The sequence below is a fragment of the Oncorhynchus clarkii genome, chromosome 2 (genome assembly GCF_045791955.1).
Source record: "Oncorhynchus clarkii lewisi isolate Uvic-CL-2024 chromosome 2, UVic_Ocla_1.0, whole genome shotgun sequence".
NCBI classification, from domain to species: domain Eukaryota; kingdom Metazoa; phylum Chordata; class Actinopteri; order Salmoniformes; family Salmonidae; genus Oncorhynchus; species Oncorhynchus clarkii.
In genome coordinates, this window is record NC_092148.1 from 89,484,948 (window position 1) to 89,498,233 (window position 13,286).

Sequence of the window (13,286 nt, forward strand, 5' to 3'; positions counted from 1 at the left end):
AAGTCAGAGTCCGTCTTCTCATGTTAGTGTTTATTACAGAGAAGTCAGAGTCCGTCTCATCATGTCAGTGTTTATTACAGAGAAGTCAGAGTCCGTCTTCTCATGTCAGTGTTTATTACAGAGAAGTCAGAGTCCGTCTCATCATGTCAGTGTTTATTACAGAGAAGTCAGAGTCCGTCTCATCATGTCAGTGTTTATTACAGAGAAGTCAGAGTCCGTCTCATCATGTCAGTGTTTATTACAGAGAAGTCAGAGTCCGTCTCATCATGTCAGTGTTTATTACAGAGAAGTCAGAGTCCGTCTCATCATGTCAGTGTTTATTACAGAGAAGTCAGAGTCCGTCTCATCATGTCAGTGTTTATTACAGAGAAGTCAGAGTCCGTCTCATCATGTCAGTGTTTATTACAGAGAAGTCAGAGTCCGTCTCATCATGTCAGTGTTTATTACAGAGAAGTCAGAGTCCGTCTCATCATGTCAGTGTTTATTACAGAGAAGTCAGAGTCCGTCTCATCATGTCAGTGTTTATTACAGAGAAGTCAGAGCTATCTTTCGAGCAGCTGTTTTTTTATATGAAAGAACCATACTGCCATGGAAATATGGCTAAAAGACAGATCATGAAACTCTCCAGACAAAACCAGCTAACTGAAGAAAAACACTTTATTACACCATTACACAATATTAGCAATGTTATTTTTGATGATGTATGATTTTAAAGACACATTAAACACATGATCATAAAACGACGCAGCACTCACCCATTAGGAAGTTGGCTTTTGATGCTGACTTTCCGTAATGTTGCTCAATGTATTTGGGCTTGTAGGTTACCATGCCGATGAGAGAGTTGAATTGAATAATAGTCACGCAGAGGTAGGTTATATAGACTGGACTTCCCAGTAGGCTCTTCAATGTTGGAACAAATTCTGTGAAAATACAACAACAAACAACAGCGATTATTGTTCCTTGTTTCGTACGGGTTTGGCCGTCATTTTAAATGAGAATTTGTTCTTAACTGACTTGCCTTGTTAAATAAAGGTAAAAAAAATAGATAATGTCCCATTCACCTCCGTATAAAACTGCATTGACATACAGATGGAAAGCGAATGAATAATGCTATTAGAGACGACCATATCTACTTCTTCAGAGGGCTCAGATAGTCCAGAGTGTACTCCCTGAGCCCTCTGAAGTAGAGCCCTCTTAGAAAAAACGTGTTTTTATCTAGAACCTAGGTTTCTTTGGCTGTGCCCATAGGAGAGCCCTTTGAAGAACCCTTTTTGGATTCCAGTTAGAACCCTTTCCACTTTTGAGTTCTACACGGAACCCAAAAGGGTTCTACCTAGAACATAAAATGGTTCTTCAGAGGGTTCTCCCATGGGCACAGCCAAAGAAACCTTCCGGAACACGTTTTTATGTTTAAGGGAGTAGTAGATCCTCTCCAATGCGTTACTGTATCCCCAACCTAATTTTACCCTGCCTGAAGTATACACTCATCTGATTATTAGGCCTGTACTGTATGTTGTTATGGGTCTTCTCAAAAGCCAGGCCAGGGGATATTAAGGTACCTTTAGCCATTTGATGGAAGTTGGCTGGTTCCTCTGGTCTAAACTTATGTTCCATGGCTGAGGGAGAGTCCTTGATGAACCGGGTCTGTTCTGGGGTGAAGTTGGCATTAAGTTGCTTATCCACGGGAATAGGCAACGACTTGGGCAGGAACCAGAAGGGTACAGCAGACATGAGGGTGATAGCCCCGGCTATGAGGTACCCCAGCCACCACGCCCCCACCCAGCGGGCATCGCCTGGGGTGATGGTGATAGTCTCTGGAGAAGGACAGGTGTATTAGGATCATATAACCAACAGGGTTGGGCTCAAAGCCATTTAGGATTCAGTTAAATCAGTATGTGAACAGAGAACAATCCAGGGTTTCCTATTCTCAGTCCTGAGTTGGTTAATTAGCTGTGTAGTGCCGGGGGGGGGGGGACCTGCTATAGAGCATAGTGCTAGCAACACCAACGGTCGTGAGTTCGATTTCCGCTGGGGCGTGCTGGGGCGTGACTGTAAGTATAGACGCGTGACTGTAAGTATAGACGCGTGACTGTAAGTATAGACGCATGACTGTAAGTATAGACGCGTGACGTATCTGACTGGTAGTTGCTCTGGATAAAAGCAGCACCATGAGTATATAGCAACTGAACTGGATTTATGTCATTACGTAATGACACCACCGTGGCTGTATATACGACGCCAGTAATATGGTAGTTGTCTGAATCGACTCACCCATGTTCACGTATCCTATGTCAACGTATATCTTGGCACACAAGGATCCTAGTAAGTAGCCAAAGACGGGACCTATGATTGATATGGTCTGGACACAGCCTGAAACATTCAAACATAGAAAAGACACAAACTTAATTTAGCGACATGATAGATGACCTATCCTACTTTAAACAAATGTTTCTGAAAGTTATAATGAATATACGTTTTCTTTTTTTGTGAGACGGAAAAAACATGTTATCTTACTAATGTAAAGGGCTGCATTCTCAGACCTGGCGTAGTCGTCTATATAGGAGATTCCCAGCGGATGTACAGGAGTCTCTCCTATCCCTCTTAACACATTACCCAGGAACACATAGATCCACATAGACACACTGGACTCTTGCTCACAGCCTGTCATTTAGAAGAAAGAAAGAAAAAACATGCTTAAATACAGCATTAGATGCCACAATATCATAGTAGAATTTAATGATTTAATGGATGAAAAACTGCCGGTCACAATTCCCTCCGTACCCCTCCCGTTGGTCTTAACCTATCAATGTTCTAGTATCCTGGACATCACCCAGTCTGAATTCCTTCCGTACCCTTCCCGTTGGTCTTAACCTATCAATGTTCTAGTATCCTGGACATCACCCAGTCTGAATTCCTTCCGTACCCTTCCCGTTGGTCTTAACCTATCGATGTTCTAGTATCCTGGACATCACCCAGTCTGAATTCCTTCCGTACCCTTCCCGTTGGTCTTAACCTATCGATGTTCTAGTATCCTGGACATCAGCCAGTCTGAATTCCCTCCTTACCCCTCCCATTGGTCTTAACCTATCAATGTTCTAGTATCCTGGACATCAGCCAGTCTGAATTCCTTCCGTACCCTTCCCGTTGGTCTTAACCTATCAATGTTCTAGTATCCTGGACATCAGCCAGTCTGAATTCCTTCCTTACCCCTCCCGTTGGTCTTAGCCTATCAATGTTCTAGTATCCTGGACATCAGCCAGTCTGAATTCCCTCCGTACCCCTCCCATTGGTCTTAACCTATCAATGTTCTAGTATCCTGGACATCAGCCAGTCTGAATTCCTTCCGTACAACCTCCCATTGGTCTTAACCCTTCAATGTTAGAAAATATGTAGGGTCTGAGTAGATATAAGCAGTGTAGTGTTGGAGCTCCCACTATATTACTTCTTCCATCTTACAGATCTATAAACAGTGAAGAGTTAGGGTCAAGGGGAGGTGGTAGGGATTGAATAAGTACCGCATGTCTGTGTATATGGTTTAGTTACCATGTCTTACCTACAGACGGCAGTATAGAGGCCTTGTCACCTGCCTGTGTGGACTCAGCTGAGCTTGCTGGACATGGACCGAAGGTAGTGGTTGAATTCATGGACCCTCTAACTGACGATTGGAACTTATAGCTGAGTACAAAATACCAATGTGACTGTTAGGCTAGGCGATGGGTAAAGTATACATTAGGTGTCATTAGATTTAAACGTGTAATTCCTCAACAAATAAAATAATCTAAACATTCATTTAAAAAAAAAAGGAAAGCAGTATATTGGCCATAATTGTTTACTCCATGTGTAACTCTGTGTTGTCTGTGTCACACTGCTATGCTTTATCTTGGCCAGGTCGCAGTTGCAAATGAGAACTTGTTCGCAACTAGCCTACCTGGTTAAATAAAGGTGAAATAAAAAATAAAATAAAATAAATCAAATTGCTCCCCTTGATTTGTTATCCAACCCATGTCATGGTAATGTTACTGTCATGGTAATGTTACTGTCACGTCTGCTCGACTCCCAGCGTCTACAGCACAGTTACTTTGTCAGTGACGATAAATCTTTGTGCAACATGTTAACCTAAATTTAAGATTAAACTACTATCTCACTGTAAAAACACAACTGAAATGTGAGCCACCCTGCAAAACACAGGGAGGTCAATACATTCTCATGTTCTGATGACAAGTTGTGCACTCGTCTTACTACTTACCGTCCTAAAATAAAATGAGGCATGGCGATGAGGAACGTCCCAAACGACATCAGGACACATCCGATCGCTATGATCTTAGGTCGGTGAAGCTTGGCACCAAAATAACTCACAAAGGCTATCACCAATAGGTTACCTACAATACAGGGATGAGGGGAAGGGGTGGGGAAGGAGATATGGTTGGGCCCATCTGACAGTTACAGGGGGTCACACTTTCAGAACGGCAACACTATTGGACGTTTACATCTGAACCACAGATGTGATTCTGTTTTTATACCAGAGAAAATGTAGAGCGTCAGGATGTTATTCTGATATGACTTTATGATGGTCATTTAGCAGACACTTTTATCCAAAAGTGCTTACGGAACTATCAACATTGACAACGGCACATATAGTGTACCAAAAGCTGAAAGAAGGAGAGCCTCACACTCTAGGAGCTCAGATGCAATAATTTAATAGCCAACGTTTGCACGCACGGGAAGACGTAATCGTGGCTCATCCAACTGATGCACCCTAACATTTCCGTGAAACATACAGTATGAATAGCTAAGTCGGTAGAAGAAGAAGAGAAGGAGGAAGAAGAAGAAGAAGAAGAGGAGGAAGAAGAAGAAGAAGAGAAGGAGGAAGAAGGAAGAAGAATAAGAAACACGAACGCCTAGCTAGGTAGAGAAGCAAACAAAACATGTACTGTAGGTATGCGGGTACAGTATTTACCTATTTCAAAGCTCCCGTCGATAACACCTATTAAATAACTTGGGATATCAAATCTCCTCTCCAGCTGGGTTATCGTACTTTTCATGTAACTCCCAGACAAGGCCTTAGAGAAGTAGGCAAAGGACAGGGCAGCCAGGAACATCTAAAGAGATGGAGAAGAAGAAGAGAGAGAGAAAAAGAGGTCAACAAAATATTTTTTATTTATTTTACAACAAAATCAGACTAATAAGTGCCTGGTCTAAGAATGCAGAGTCCTCGCTCGTTGTTGATCTCCGTAGGCAGTCTTCACAAAAACAGGATTAAAAGAGGTCTTCAATCTCATGAGTCATAATCTCATGACTCTGACATATTCAGCCTCATGGCAATAACTCAGGACAGTTAATGGGAAACAGGTGAGTGTCAGCATCAGTCTCCGGACTACATTGTTAGGGATGAAAATTGATCGGGATGAAAATAGCCCAGCAGTGATCGGGGGGTGTTGTCATCAGTGAGATCCTTTCTTCAAAAGGCAGAGTTGGACACAAAGACTTCACCTCAGATAGACCAGGACATCTCTATTTCTGTCCATCAGAGAAGAAGCACAAAGACACTCATCTGAGTTATCAGTGGTTCAGTATGGCATACATCATTCATATTTCTATTCAAATATTTTCAACAGTAGCAACTTGACCTCAGATGTACTGTGTTTCTCTGAACGCTGACGATATGACACTGGCCTTGCGATGCAGAGATTCTGCTTCTGGGAAAATGTTTCCGGCAAAGTCGTAACTGAGACGTCACTTGAAATGATTTCCATGCCATTAATTTATGCTTTCATCAATGTCATTAACATACAGTATGTTGTCATCAACTTATGTTGATTCCTTAGCTTTTTACAATAAGACCTTTCTAAGTTCGGCCTGAGACAAATTACATTTCAGCAACAGTCTTCCTGGGAACGAGGCCAGTTCATTCATTCATTCATTTATTTATTCAATCATTCACATAGATAATGGAGAAGCTGTTTACAGATCCAGCAACACCTCAGATACCATTAGTCTGATGGGTCTAAATTGGTTGAATGAATGTATTAATTTCAAATCCAACACACACAACAGATCATTTAAAATTTTCCTCACACTAGTCCATCTCAGTCAGTCAGCCAAAATTGGAATGATGCGGGTGGATTTTAGAATACAGTCGTTACATCACTGAGTAATTAGGCTTGGTGGGTTGGGCAGGAGGGGACTTCAGTAGAATAGAATAGCCCCTTTGTTTCTGTAAAACGTTCAGCACCAAACTGGGTCACAGTTCAGAACAACACGATAGCTCATCATCGCCTCGCCCCATTGTTTTCCATTGAGGCTGTGTTTATTCTGATCTTTTTTTCCCCCCGCTAATTGGTCTTTTGACTAATCAGATCAGCTCTGAAAAATATCTGATGTAGCTTTCAGCTGAATACACGTAGGAGCTACAACATAAGGTACTGGGTTCTGCTGTCAAGGTATAGGGGTCCCCCACATTATGTCTCCAAGGCTGTGTTAACACAGGAAGCCCAATTATTATATTTTTACCACTAATTGGGTCATTTGACCGATCCCAGATATTTTCACCAATCTTTTTCAGAGTTGATCTGATTGGTCCAAATACAATTTAGTGAATAAATTATCCGAATTGGGCTGACTGTGTAAATGCAGTTTTACGCCAGAACATAGGCCAGACCTGGATTCAAATGATTGGAAATCTTGAAAATAATTTTGAGCGTTTGCTTTAGCCTTCCTGGTAGTGCCAGATGGGCAGGATTTTCTCATACATCTATTCTATTATCTATAATTCCAGTGCACCAGGCAAGCTCAATCAAGCCTCAATTGAGTATTTGAAATGATTTCGAATATTATTTGAACCCATGTGGGACAGAGGCCATGGGGAGACTTCCTGAGAAAGATTTGACCATGTATAAAAAGTCCAGATTCCCTGAATCTCACAAACTGAATTCCTAGGAGCTGTGATTTAGCTCATGTTATATGTCTGTGTGGCAACCCTGTGTGACTGGCTAGAATGCTTGCACATGACCATACCTTGATCTGGGGTCAAAGTAATACACTCAGGAAATTAACTTCCAGAACACAGCAGGCCTCAGCATCATAAATTAACATTTCACTTACATAAATCTTGAAATTAATTGTTTGTACTTTTAATAATGTAAAAAAAAAAAAAAATTCCATCATCCTCCAAGAGTTTCTGAATCTCTTTTCTACTCCATGAAATCGTGTCATACTTAATGGAACACCGATTTGACAGTTGTAAGAGTTAAAATGTAAAATACTGAAAATGAGGATAAAAGTACATGCACATTTTCTTCACTTTTATAAAATAAATTAAAAGGAAACAAAATACACTGAGAAACCGTGACCGAGTCTACAAGCTCAATCAGAGTACATCCCAAATACACTGAGAAACCGTGACCGAGTCTACAAGCTCAATCAGAGTACATCCCAAATACACTGAGAAACCGTGACCGAGTCTACAAGCTCAATCAGAGTACATCCCAAATACACTGAGAAACCGTGACCGAGTCTACAAGCTCAATCAGAGTACATCCCAAATACACTGAGAAACCGTGACCGAGTCTACAAGCTCAATCAGAGTACATCCCAAATACACTGAGAAACCGTGACCGAGTCTACAAGCTCAATCAGAGTACATCCCAAATACACTGAGAAACCGTGACCGAGTCTACAAGCTCAATCAGAGTACATCCCGGCGTGACAGGCGGCTCTGGCGGCTCCTGGCTGACTGACGGCTCTGGCGGCTCAGGACAGTCTGGCGGCTCAGGACAGACTGGCGGCTCAGGACAGACTGGCGGCTCAGGACAGACTGGCGGCTCTGGCGGCTCAGGACAGACTGGCGGCTCTGGCGGCTCAGGACAGACGGGAGACTCTGGCGGCTCAGGACAGACGGGAGACTCTGGTGGCGCTGGAGAGGAGGAAGGCTCTAGCAGCGCTGGACAGGCGGAAACACCTGCAGGCAGAAGACGGAGAGACAGCCTGGTGCGTGGAGCTGGATAGATCGGACCGTGCAGGCGCACTGGAGCTCTTGAGCACCGAGCCTGCCCAACCTTACCTGGTTGAATGCTCCCCGTAGCCAGGCCAGTGTGGCGAGGTGGAATAGCCCGCACTGGGCTGTGCTGGCGAACCGGGGACACCATGCGTAAGGCTGGTGCCATGTAAGCCGGCCCGAGGAGACGCACTGGAGACCAGATGCGTAAAGCCGGCTTCATGGCACCTGGCTCGATGCCCACTCTAGCCCGGCCAGTACGATGTACCGCACCGGGCTATGCACACGCACTGGGGAAACTGTGCGCTCCACCGCAAAACACGGTGTCTGCCCGGTCCCTCTCTCTCTCTCTCCGGTAAGCACGGGAAGTTGCCGTAGGTCTCCTACCTGAACTCGCCACACACCCTGTGTGCCCCCTCCCAATACATTTTTGGGGCTGCCTCTCGGGCTTCCAGCTGCGCTGCCGTGCTAGCTCTTCATAATGTCGCCTCTCTGCTTTCGCTGCCTCCAGCTCTGCTTTGGGGAGGCGATATTCCCCTGGCTGTTTCCAGGGTCCTTTACCGTCCAGAATCTCCTCCCAAGTCCAGTTCTCCAAATAACGCTGCCTCTCCTGCTGCTGCTGCCTGTTACCACACTGCTTAGTCCTCTGGTAGTGGGTGTTTCTGTAACAATATTCTTCGTCTGAGTTCATGATGATTTTTAATAGAAACGAACTGAACACTGCAATACAAAACAATAAACGATGTGAAGAAAACGAAAACCGAAACAGTACCGTGTGGCCAAAATACTAACACGGAAACAAACACCCACAAAACTCAGGAGGAAAAAAGGCTACCTAAGTATGATTCTCAATCAGAGACAACTAACGACACCTGCCTCTGATTGAGAACCATACTAGGCAGAACACAAAAAACAACATAGAAAAACAAACAGACTGCCCACCCCAACTCACGCCCTGACCATACAAAAACAAAGACAAAACAAAGGAACTAAGGTCAGAACGTGACAGAACATCAAATCAAATCAAATCAAATCAAATTTATTTATATAGCCCTTTGTACATCAGCTGATATCTCAAAGTGCTGTACAGAAACCCAGCCTAAAACCCCAAACAGCAAGCAATGCAGGTGTAGAAGCACGGTGGCTAGGAAAAACTCCCTAGAAAGGCCAAAACCTAGGAAGAAACCTAGAGAGGAACCAGGCTATGTGGGGTGGCCAGTCCTCTTCTGGCTGTGCCGGGAAGAAGCATAGCACGTCAACCTTGCTACCCACAGACCGTTGAGACATTTTTTTTTTACAATATAATTTTTGAGGGTTAAAGCTTGCATTCAACTGCCACTCCCTGTTACACACATCAAGCTTCCGTTCCCCCTGTCACACGGAGATGTATGGCTGATTTAAAAGCTGTTGGGGCTAGGGGGGCACAAGGAGATGTATGGCTGATTTAAAACCTGTTGGGGCTAGAGGGGCACAAGGAGATGTATGGCTGATTTAAAAGCTGTTGGGGCTAGGGGGGCACAAGGAGATGTATGGCTGATTTAAAACCTGTTGGGGCTAGGGGGGCACAAGGAGATGTATGGCGGATTTAAAACCTGTTGGGGCTAGGGGGGCACAAGGAGATGTATGGCTGATTTAAAACCTGTTGGGGCTAGGGGGGCACAAGGAGATGTATGGCTGATTTAAAACCTGTTGGGGCTAGGGGGGCACAAGGAGATGTATGGCTGATTTAAAACCTGTTGGGGCTAGGGGGGCACAAGGAGATGTATGGCGGATTTAAAACCTGTTGGGGCTAGGGGGGCACAAGGAGATGTATGGCTGATTTAAAAGCTGTTGGGGCTAGGGGGGCACAAGGAGATGTATGGCTGATTTAAAACCTGTTGGGGCTAGGGGGGCACAAGGAGATGTATGGCTGATTTAAAACCTGTTGGGGCTAGGGGGGCACAAGGAGATGTATGGCGGATTTAAGAAGAAATCATCAACCCTGTTACTTCATCTGGTACTTAATAGGCACTTACTATAGTCATTTAACCTCTTGAAATCTGTCGTTCTGCCCCTGAACAGGCAGTTAACCCACTGTTCCTAGGCCGTCATTGAAAATAAGAATTTGTTCTTAACTGACTTGCCTGGTTAAATAAAGGTAAAATAAAAAATAAAAAAATGGGAAAGCATATATTTGTATTAAGTTGAATATGTGCTCTTCATGAAAGAAGAAACAATGATTTAATTAATGGATTTGTCCAGTAAATTACAATACCCAAAAGAGAATAATTTAATGACCCTGTAGCTGATGTGGCACTGGGAAGTAGTTAGCTGTGTGCGCAGTGCAGTAGTAGGGTCCATCGCACAAGACCTAGAAGTACTGTAGCCCAAGACATAGAAACGCCTGGGCTTTTCTGGGTCACTGGTGTTGACGGTGCTGCTTGACATACGTAAATACATGCCATTTAGCAGAAGCTTTTAGCAACTTACTTTTTTTCGTATGGGTGGCCATTGGACCCACCACCCTGGCGTTGCATCAGGCTCTCGCAAACTGAGCAACACAGGACCATGAAGGTCCCTTGTTTGAGCCCAGATCAGGACAAGGACAGGCCCTAAACTCTGTTACAGTAAGTCACTTGCTGCTGAGGGCTACCTCACTCATTTTACAGATACAGTGCTTTTTTATACAATGTGTAAAGCTAATGCACAGTAAAGTCGTCATCTGCTGCACTAATCATATACCAAGACAACTACTGTACACACACAGTACACAAGCTACTGGCAAACAGTACACAGACATACAAACAGTCTCTCTCTCTCTCTCTCTCTCTCACACACACACACACACACACACACACACACACACACACACACACACACACACACACACACACACACACACACACACACACACACACACACACACACACACACACACACACACACACACAGCAGCCCTGGGTCAGGACATTTTTTTCCCACTTTATAATACCCTGCAGGGTATGGGGGAGGGAGGGGGGTTGCAGTTCAAAGGGCACTAAGGGCTAAGTGTTGAGGGCCCATAGTGAGCATTTCTCCTTTGCTAAGATAATCCATCCACCTGACAGGTGTTGCATTTCAAGTAGCTGAATAAACAGCATAATCATTACATAGGTGCACCTTGTACTGGGGAAAATAAAAGGCCACTATAAAATGTGCAGTTTTGAGACACACAACACAATGCCACAGATATCTCAATTTACATGCTGACTGCAGGAATGTCCACCAGAGCTGTACATGCTGATCACCTTTGAGAGACGTGTCGCGCTGCATGAGGCAAATGGTGGTCACATCAGATAATGACTGGTTTGTCTTCCAACAAGACAATGATCCAAAACATAAAGCGAAATCTACAATGGAATGGTTCAAAAATAAACATATCCAGGTGTTAGAATGGCCAAGTCAAAGTCCAGACCTGAATCCAATCGAGAATCTGTGAAAGAACTGAAAACTGCTGTTCACAAATGCTCTCCATCCAACCTCACTGAGCTCGAGCTGTTTTGCAAGGAGGAATGGGAAAACATTTCAGTCTCTCGATGTGCAAAACTGATAGAGACATACCCCAAGCGACTTACAGCTGTAATCGCAGCAAAAGGTGGCGCTGCAAAGTATTAACTTAAAGGGGCTGAATAATTTTGCACGCCCAATTTTTCAGTTTTTGATTTGTTAAAAAAGTTTGAAATATCCAATAAATGTCGTTCCACTTCATGATTGTGTCCCACTTGTTGTTGATTCTTCACAAAAAAATACAGATTTATATCTTTATGTTTGAAGCCTGAAATGTGGCAAAAGGTCGCAAAGTTCAAGGGGGCCGAATACTTTCGCAAGGCACTGTATCTGTGACCAACAGATGCATATCTGTATTCCCAGTCATGTGAATTACATAGATTAGGGCCTAATACATTTATTTTCCTTATATAAACTGCAACTCAGTAAAATCTTTAAAATTGTTGCATGTTGCATTTATAGTTTTGTTCAGTATAGAAGCTTCATGTTATTTTTGTTTAGTGTAACACCTTGAATGATCATTATTAGATAATATTCACTACGTTCCACTGAAGTCAAGTTCTCTCAAGTTTTGCAATAATCAATTAGGGAAACCAAAGATTGTACAGTATATCATACTTTACACACTGCATACACACTGCATACACACTGTCTACAGCACACACACACACACTGTCTTACAGCACACACACACACTCTGTCTTACAGCACACACACACACACTGTCTTACAGCACACACACACACACACACACACTGTCTTACAGCACACACAGACACACACACACACACACACACACACACACTGTCTTACAGCACACACACACACACACACTGTCTTACAGCACACACAGACACACACACACACACACACACTGTCTTACAGCACACACACACACACATTGTCTTACAGCACACACACACACACACACTGTCTTACAGCACACACAGACACACACACACACACACTGTCTTACAGCACACACAGACATACACACACACACACTGTCTTACAGCACACACAGACACACACACACACACACACACACACTGTCTTACAGCACACACAGACACACACACACACACACTGTATTACAGCACACAAAGACACACACACACACACACACACACACACACAAACACACACACACACACACACACACACACACACTGTCTTACGGCATGATATACACACTGTCTTACGGCATGATATACACACTGTCTTACGGCATGATATACACACTGTCTTACGGCATGATCTACACACTGTCTTACGGCATGATATACACACTGTCTTACGGCATGATATACACACTGTCTTACGGCATGATATACACACTGTCTTACGGCATGATATACACACTGTCTTACGGCATGATATACACACTGTCTTATGGCATGATCTACACACTGTCTTACGGCATGATATACACACTGTCTTACAGCATGATATACAGTACACACTGTCTTACAGCATGATATACACACTGTCTTACAGCATGCTATACAGTACACACTGTCTTACACTGCCACTAGATTCCTGTAAGAGATGCTTTTAGTATGTTCCCTGTAAGCCAGTCAAATGACTTTCAGTCAGATGACCCCCCGCGCTCGCGCTCACACACACACACACACACACACACACACACACACACACACACACACAAATAAAACCGCATACAAACATGGTCTCTTTTTTGCTCCAAAATGCAGGTGTTTCAGCCTAGAAAATACGGAGCGTAGGTGTGGGTAATGTTCTCTAGTTGCGC

General features: G+C 43.7%; 1 protein-coding gene across 1 annotated transcript in view; it reads right to left on the bottom strand.

The window, feature by feature from the left end:
- LOC139383157 (solute carrier organic anion transporter family member 1C1-like) overlaps positions 1 to 13,286 on the bottom strand; it is a 33,384-nt gene that overhangs the window by 10,599 nt on the left and 9,499 nt on the right. The window contains exons 3-9 of the mRNA XM_071127522.1: positions 4,958 to 5,099; positions 4,247 to 4,379; positions 3,554 to 3,675; positions 2,515 to 2,661; positions 2,272 to 2,370; positions 1,560 to 1,814; positions 756 to 920 (exon numbers count right to left, since the gene is read on the bottom strand). Coding sequence (XP_070983623.1) covers positions 756 to 920; positions 1,560 to 1,814; positions 2,272 to 2,370; positions 2,515 to 2,661; positions 3,554 to 3,675; positions 4,247 to 4,379; positions 4,958 to 5,099 — 1,063 coding nt within the window. The remainder of the gene's footprint in view (positions 1 to 755; positions 921 to 1,559; positions 1,815 to 2,271; positions 2,371 to 2,514; positions 2,662 to 3,553; positions 3,676 to 4,246; positions 4,380 to 4,957; positions 5,100 to 13,286) is intronic.